The following is a 7,754-nucleotide window of genomic DNA, read 5'->3' on the forward strand; positions in this document are numbered from 1 at the left end:
ATTGCTTATGTGCACAGTGCGGTTACAGTGGAGGGATTTTATGTTTACTACTTGGAACTTATTATAGAAATTTCGGTATTTTTGGTTGGTCATAAATGAAGCTGTTTTTTTAAGGGGTCTTTGGGTTAAGGATTAGGCATTATGCTGTCATGCCCTTATGATTATATAGTCTCGTGTGCGACAAAATCCTGGTACTTCTACAAATAGTTTTGTTCACAAAATGTTTGCTGTTCAGCAGAAACAGCAACTTAAAAAAATATGTCAGTATGAAGTTCATGCTTTGTTTTAATAATGTATTATATGTTTAGGCTTAGTATTTTTTATTTGTTGTGGAACCTTCTTATTTGTGGTGTCTAAGATATGTAATGAGATGTCAGACTCGTCGAACCAACATTACTTTCGTTGGTTGAGTATTCAGCATGACTTTCTGAAGGGTATCTTTTACTCTCTTTCTAGTAGTGTTATGATCATATTTTTCTTTTATACTGTGCAGACAAATCTTCAATTGTTGGCTGGGTGTTACTTGCAGAATAATCAAGCTTATTCTGCATATTCCATCTTAAAAGGTATGTTTGTTGCAATATCTTTTGTGCCAACCTGGCTTGGAGTTGCATTCTTATTCCTTTTAGTTTTAGTTGTCTCCATTGGCATTCTATTTTGTGGATTTTCTTTACATTGTCCCCCCCATTGTTTGCTATTCGCTCATAGCAGTGCTTCTTATTATGTCTCACTTGCTATTCTTTTTGTCTTTATTGCTTGAAGGAACACAAATGGCTCAATCCCGATACTTGTTTGCAATATCATGCTTTCAGATGGATCTTCTAAGTGAAGCAGAAGCGGCATTATGTCCTGCTAATGAGCCTAGTGCAGAGGTAAAGTCAGATAATTTAGAATGTTTTTTCACATTGACATACTTCTTCTTCTTTTATTTTTTATTTTTTTACAATTTGTTGATGCATTTGGTAGAACTTGAATGACTCTTTGGTTTTGTTTCTTTCCTTAATATTTAGGTTCCAAATGGTGCAGCTGGTCATTATCTGTTAGGGCTTATTTACAGGTTGATGATCAGTTTTCCCATCAATTGTCAATTTGTTTTTCTGAAATTTGCTTCCTATTTTTACACACGGACGCACATTCACACACATTTGATGAATTTATTCATCTATATTCTCTTTTGATTGTTGTGCTGCTTTTTCAGATACACTGACAGAAGGAAAAGTGCCATAGATCACTTTAAGCAGGCACTATCAATGGATCCTTTAATGTGGTCTGCATATGAGGAGTTGTGCACATTAGGTCCGTAAAATGATGTTGACCTGATTTCTGATGCTCACTGGACATATTTAATGAACTGATTGTAGAAGCCAAGCTGTTTAGTTTTTGGGTCTGCTTTCTAAGCTATATAGTTATGCTTTTCTCATTGAGATGAGTATATGTTGATCCTATGAAATGGGCAGCTTGAAGCAAAGCAAACATATGTTCTTTGTTAAAATTAAGGCTCAAGAAGTTTCATGTAAACCCAAGCGTTTTCCTTATATTGCTGTGCATATGATGATCATTACCCCCTTCTTCTTTTCTTCCGTAATCCTTAGGTGCTGCTGAAGAAGCATCTGCAGTTTTTGGTGAAGCTGCTGCTGTTTGCGTACAAAGGCAATACCTAAGTTGTTCCACCTCTCCAAGGTCACAATCATCTGCTGAGGATAGTAATCTAGTTGACTCCAGACATTGTGTCTCAGATGATGCGAGTCCAAGGCAACCGAAACACATGCAAGGCCTAAAGGATATTCCTGGAACTCATAATGGAGCATCTGTTTTAGGGGGAACTGCTAGTCAACCCATTAATAGTAGCATCTCTAACATATCATTTTATAACACTCCATCTCCAGTAATTGCACAGGTAATTAAGTCTGATTCCATACTATATGCATCTTAATGTGCTTTTAGAAATTGTGGATAAGTTAAATTGTCAAATGATCATGTCATAATTTCGAATTTGAAAATGATTATATAAATACAGAAATGTTGATAAAATGTGGCCCATGGGTCCCTAAATGGTAGTTACATCCTTGGTCTACTGAATGTGCCTTGATGTCCATCTTTCCTTTCAAAATGTTGACATTTTTGGTTCACCTCTTTGCAGCTGTCAAATGTTGCTCCACCCCCTTTGTGTAGGAATGTGCAGCCAAATGGCCCAAATCTGAGTACCGGTGCTGCTGAAAGTTCTCCTAAATCGTCAGTGAACTCTACTATTCAAGCCCCACGAAGAAAGTTTGTGGATGAAGGAAAGATACGGAAGGTTGGGGGTCTAATTCCTATGGCTTTATTGTCTACTAGTTTTGCATTACTAAATGATGTTATACATTTTGTTTATTGGTCTATGAATGATCCTGAAAGGCTTCGTATCATATCTTATTTGAGGGATAAGCTTGTTATTTCTTATAGGTCATTGCACTTTCTGGTTTATATGAACTACTTCAAGTATTATAACATAAACCTCTAGTGTATCTACAATTTGTTTATTTGCTTGATCATTTAGTTTATTGAGATATTGTGTATTTTGAAGAAAATTTTAAATGGTTTCTGAATTATTGTGCCAGATTTCTGGTAGATTATTTTCTGATTCTGGTCCTCGACGGAGTTCAAGACTCTCTGGTGATGCAAATGCTAACTCTAATGCAACGGTAACTGGAAATGGAACGAATATTTCTTCTAAGTATCTTGGTGGGTCAAAGCTTAGCTCTATGGCATTCCGTAGCATGATAGTTCGTAAGGGACAGGGATGGGCCAATGAAAACATTGATGAAGGTGATGATTAGGTTTATGTATGGCACTGTCTGTTTGTATTGTTATTCTTTTCCTATATAAATATTACTTTTTGTGCGGTGATAGTTAAGCCATTTGTTTATTATGTGTTATCATGGCTGAAGAGTTCATATTTGTTTCATCAATTATTCTACTTTCTTAAAAGTATTACAAGAGGGTAAAGTCAGCCAGTGATGGTTTCGCTGGATTCTATTTCCTTCTGGTTTTTGTTATTTAATATGGCAATGATGTTCAGGGGTTCGCAATGATGTTCTTGATGATTCTCGTTTAAATGTTACATCAACAACTTCTACTTCCTCGCCTGCTGTTGAAACTAAATCCCAAGAACAAGAAGAAGCCAATTTTTCAGTTGGTGGACAGTTAATGAGCAGCTCCAAGGTCATGACTGGTGCTTCAGAAGCATTGACCCTTTTAAGAGATCTTGGTGACGCCTATAGACTTTCCTGCTTGTATAGGTGCCAGGTATTAATTATTTCTGGAGAAAGCAGGATATCATTTATGCTTTTATATTTATTTATTCATTAGTATTTTGTATTAGGGATTTCAGAAAAGGAAAAACAATGACAAGTTCCTTGTCCTTGATTCTATTATTGGTGAAACAGGATGCACTGGATGCCTATCTTAAAGTTCCACCTAAGCATTACCATACTGGCTGGGTGCTTTCCCAGGTAATTTTGATTCCCTCCCCCCTGCCCCCCACCGGCGCCTGCGGGCGACCTTCCATAGGAATTCCTGGTTAATATTCCAACTTTTTGCTTCATATAGTTATTTCCTTATGTTTGGCAATTGTATTCTCGAATGGTTCTTAGGCTGGCAATTCTTGACAGGTGAATCTCAGTTATTTGCATGCTTCAATATCTGTTAATGCAGGTTGGAAAAGCGCACTTTGAATTAGTTGATTATTTAGAAGCTGACCGAGCATTTAGTCTTGCTCGTCAGAGTACGCCTTATAGTTTGGAAGGAATGGATGTGTACTCCACAGTTCTTTATGTGAGTCTATATTAATGTTAATTATTATTACTACTAGTACTAGTCCTTCCATTTCAAGTGAAAACTATAAATGCAAATCAGCATGCTTACTGTTTGACCATAATACTGTTATCTATATGCAGCATCTAAAGGAAGATATGAAGCTAAGTTACTTGGCTCAGGAATTGATATCAACTGACCGCTTAGCTCCGCAGACTTGGTAGGCTTATCTGAAACATTTTTGTGATTGTTTTTATCCCCATTAGGAGTCATTTTCACTTGCGATTTTCCTTCTTCACTTTGTCAGAAGGCCCAAATCTGTCGCACGCATGCATACATGTTGCTGCATTTGCTGTGAATCAAAACAGTAACTTTTATTGAAAATAAATGCATTTATTTTTGGACTGATATCATATTCCTGGCATATATGATATATGAGGTATAAGGCCATTCCATAGTCCCTGTATTTCACTTCTCTATCTAATTTGAACTCTCTGTTTTTTGAAGCCTTTCAATTCATAAAAATATTTACCATCACAGCATTATCTACCATTTAACCACATGAATGAGCTTTTGGAAATTACAGGCTGAGAATTGAAAAGTTTTATAGTAGCTTCTGCTATATTTGGGTGTTCCATTTTAGTTATTATGATTTATGCTAGTGTTTTTTTAATTATTATTGTTTTTAAAATATTCTGGTAGGTGTGCCATGGGTAATTGTTACAGCCTGCAAAAAGATCATGAAACTGCACTTAAGAACTTTCAGCGAGCTGTTCAACTAAATCCCAGATTCGCATATGCACACACCCTTTGTGGACATGAGTACGTACATGCTCATTTTGTTTACTACATATGACTATCCGTGTGATTGAGTGTATCTTCGGCAACTTCCTATGGTCTTCTAAGTTTTAATCATTTCTACTTGGTACTTACAGATATGTTGCATTAGAAGATTTTGAGAATGGAATTAAGTGCTATCAGAGTGCACTTAGGGTTGATGCAAGACATTATAATGCATGGTATGGACTTGGAATGGTATATCTTCGCCAAGAGAAGTTTGAGTTCTCTGAGCATTTTTTTCGGATGGCTTTCCAAATTAATCCGCGCTCATCGGTTATAATGTCATACCTTGGCACAGCTTTGCATGCTTTAAAGGTCGATTGCTTGTTATATACGCTGAATATAGTAGTTGACTACATTTTCTATGCTTGTACTTGTCTTTTGCAACCAGCATTCTGAAACTTCGGTATGCTTGTATCATATGACAGAGGAGTGAGGAAGCACTAGCGGTAATGGAGAAGGCTATCTTAGCAGATAAGAAAAATCCTCTTCCAATGTATCAGAAGGCTAATATACTAATGAGCTTGGAAAATTTTGATGAGGCTTTGGAAGTTCTAGAGGAACTTAAAGAGTATGCTCCCCGAGAAAGTAGTGTCTATGCTTTGATGGGGAGGATCTATAAAAGGCGCAACATGCATGAGAAAGCCATGCTTCATTATGGTATTTCTTTGGATTTGAAACCATCTGCTACAGATGCTGCTGCCATCAAGGTGATTTGATTTAGAAGAAAGAACAATTGTTTTACACTAAACTCATCAACAATTTTCACAATTTACTTATCTTTCTACTAGAAAAAATTGCAACTTATATATGTATATTTGATGATGCAACTGCATATTCATTTCATCTATCAGGCTGCCATAGAGAAATTGCATGTTCCGGATGAGATTGAAGACAACTTGTAGCAATGTGAAGCTCATAATTGTTGATGTTAATGCAAGTTATCCTCATCTGAATCCTTGGTCATGAGGATTGGCCTCTGCTTGTGCTTTTGGCTGATTGTGTATAGAAGCAGTACCAACAGCTGAGCGAGAATTCGCGCCACGTCGGCACGCTTTGGCGGATTTGTAGGAGAGTGACCTGATTTTGCAACACAAGCTAATAGGAAGAGGATGTGATGTAACCAAGTTACCAAAGAAGCTGCCATACTTGTATCATTAGTTGTGTTCAGGGGAAAGTACATAAAAATGTATCATTAGTCAACCCATTCATTTGTTCTTAAATCCATGGCTCTTAGTATGTGGCCTCTCCTAACATTACTTGATCTGTCGAATCGCTCATTATTCTTCTCGTTTCCTAACTGCAACTCAGCCAACCCCACAAAAACACATGCAAAAATAGTGTCTTCTCATCAATTAAATATTTTATTTAAAAGATGGCAAAAATAACAGCTTAATGTATCAAATGGGAACTGATTCTGAAGTGGCATAACATTTTCACAAACCATTGGGTTTGTTAAGAAATCAGTTCACTTATCCATTTAAGCAAAAGTTAAAGTTTAAGTCTTGTCTTGTGTGGGCAGTAATTTATGTGACAAATTTTTAAGTGGAATTTAGAATTACGGCATATTAGTTTTTAATATATTGGATTGATAGATCCTATATAAAAAATAATCTAACATACATTAGATAAACTAGTCTTTTATAAAAAAAAAAATCGTTAAAAAATGGGTAATAGATAGTTGTTATTGTACAATTAAATTACTCGGTTTTTGTGAAGAAAATAAATTTTAAAGTATTCGATTTAGATATAAAAGATTTGATACTTTTGCAATAAAGCAGCACTAACACTTCGGTACTTTCTCTTCTATACTTCCAAATGATTTATATTGCATCAAAACTTTGGCTTAAAAAAAAATATCTTAATATACAACTGTTGAACGTAGTAAACAAACTTTTGAAAAACGATATATTTTGTTTAATAAAAATTATTTTTAAACAAAAAAAGTTTAACATAGTATGGTGGAGTAACAAAAATAGATAGACATAAAAAAATAACAATTCGGTTTATCGATTAACCACCGATTTAGTCGGTATTTTACTAAATTTTTATAGGACGATTTTTGAGAACGATCGGACTGACTAGAGGACCGATTCTTAATTAATCCAGTCGAACCGATCGATCCGATCGAATTTTTAGAATCTTGGTTTTAATTGCTCGACATTCCAGTCATTCAAAAACATTTGTAGACTTACCATTTTACCCATTTCTTCAACATTCGTCCATCCCTCCATCAACACCAATTCAGCCATCAGATCCCAAGCCAACTCCGGTGCCTTCATGCACCTGTCTTCCGAGATGACATCTTCGGTGGCTACTTGTGATAGTTCTTTTACCAAAATACTCTTTGCCCTATATTTCTCACAACCACTCTCTTTTACAAGGACATCAAAACCACTAGTGTCGATAGTGATGTTGATCCATTCGTTAATAACATTTAATATACAAGTATCAATTAGAACATGTCTCACACTTAACGATAAGAACGATTCCGTCACTTCATCACATCTGACTACTTTTACCCATTGCCTTCCTAAAATTTTGAACGTGTTTATCGACCAAACATGTACTGAAATTCCAAAACATTATAACCAAATTCGTCTAGTTTCACTCCGTTCCATCTTTTCCCATCTCCATACACTATGAAAGAATTGTAGGAGACTATTCATTTTGAAAGTGAACGCTTCTTCTGCATTTAGTACAGTATCGAAAGTCAATAACGCTTTTGTACGCTCCTAGTTCTCGCATTTGAATAATTTGCAGCATATTCTTGCTAACTGCTATCTTCAACGAGTTAAAATCTATAGGCTTTGTCGTATCTCCAACTAGACTCCTCTGCATCCAATCCATATTCTCTTTTGCCATTGGCACTTCTACCTTTTTCATCCAACCATTTTCGTGCGGGTCATTGACTATCGTATTCGTCATCAAAGCTTTTACTTTTTTAGGAGTATCCATATTTTTACCACATTGAGGTTGCCTAGCTATCACTTTCTTTCTTTCACTTTGTTCTCCATGCAACCTTTTATCTGTTTCTCCGGTTATTCTCCTATACTTAGTCTCTCCTACTGATATTAATTTACTTCTCAAGGTCATCTGGTTCATCTTCGATATAGCTTTTA

General features: G+C 35.9%; 1 protein-coding gene across 1 annotated transcript in view; it reads left to right on the forward strand.

The window, feature by feature from the left end:
* Positions 1-5,923, forward strand: part of LOC107635518 (cell division cycle protein 27 homolog B) — a 6,719-nt gene extending 796 nt beyond the window's left edge. The window contains exons 2-16 of the mRNA XM_016339003.2: positions 494-566; positions 763-872; positions 1,011-1,057; positions 1,199-1,296; positions 1,593-1,897; positions 2,141-2,296; positions 2,598-2,805; positions 3,059-3,285; positions 3,426-3,491; positions 3,694-3,813; positions 3,936-4,012; positions 4,495-4,614; positions 4,728-4,947; positions 5,061-5,342; positions 5,487-5,923. Coding sequence (XP_016194489.1) covers positions 494-566; positions 763-872; positions 1,011-1,057; positions 1,199-1,296; positions 1,593-1,897; positions 2,141-2,296; positions 2,598-2,805; positions 3,059-3,285; positions 3,426-3,491; positions 3,694-3,813; positions 3,936-4,012; positions 4,495-4,614; positions 4,728-4,947; positions 5,061-5,342; positions 5,487-5,537 — 2,160 coding nt within the window. The 3' untranslated portion in view covers positions 5,538-5,923. The remainder of the gene's footprint in view (positions 1-493; positions 567-762; positions 873-1,010; positions 1,058-1,198; positions 1,297-1,592; positions 1,898-2,140; positions 2,297-2,597; positions 2,806-3,058; positions 3,286-3,425; positions 3,492-3,693; positions 3,814-3,935; positions 4,013-4,494; positions 4,615-4,727; positions 4,948-5,060; positions 5,343-5,486) is intronic.

Source organism: Arachis ipaensis, chromosome B04, assembly GCF_000816755.2.
Source record: "Arachis ipaensis cultivar K30076 chromosome B04, Araip1.1, whole genome shotgun sequence".
Taxonomy (NCBI): Eukaryota; Viridiplantae; Streptophyta; class Magnoliopsida; order Fabales; family Fabaceae; genus Arachis; species Arachis ipaensis.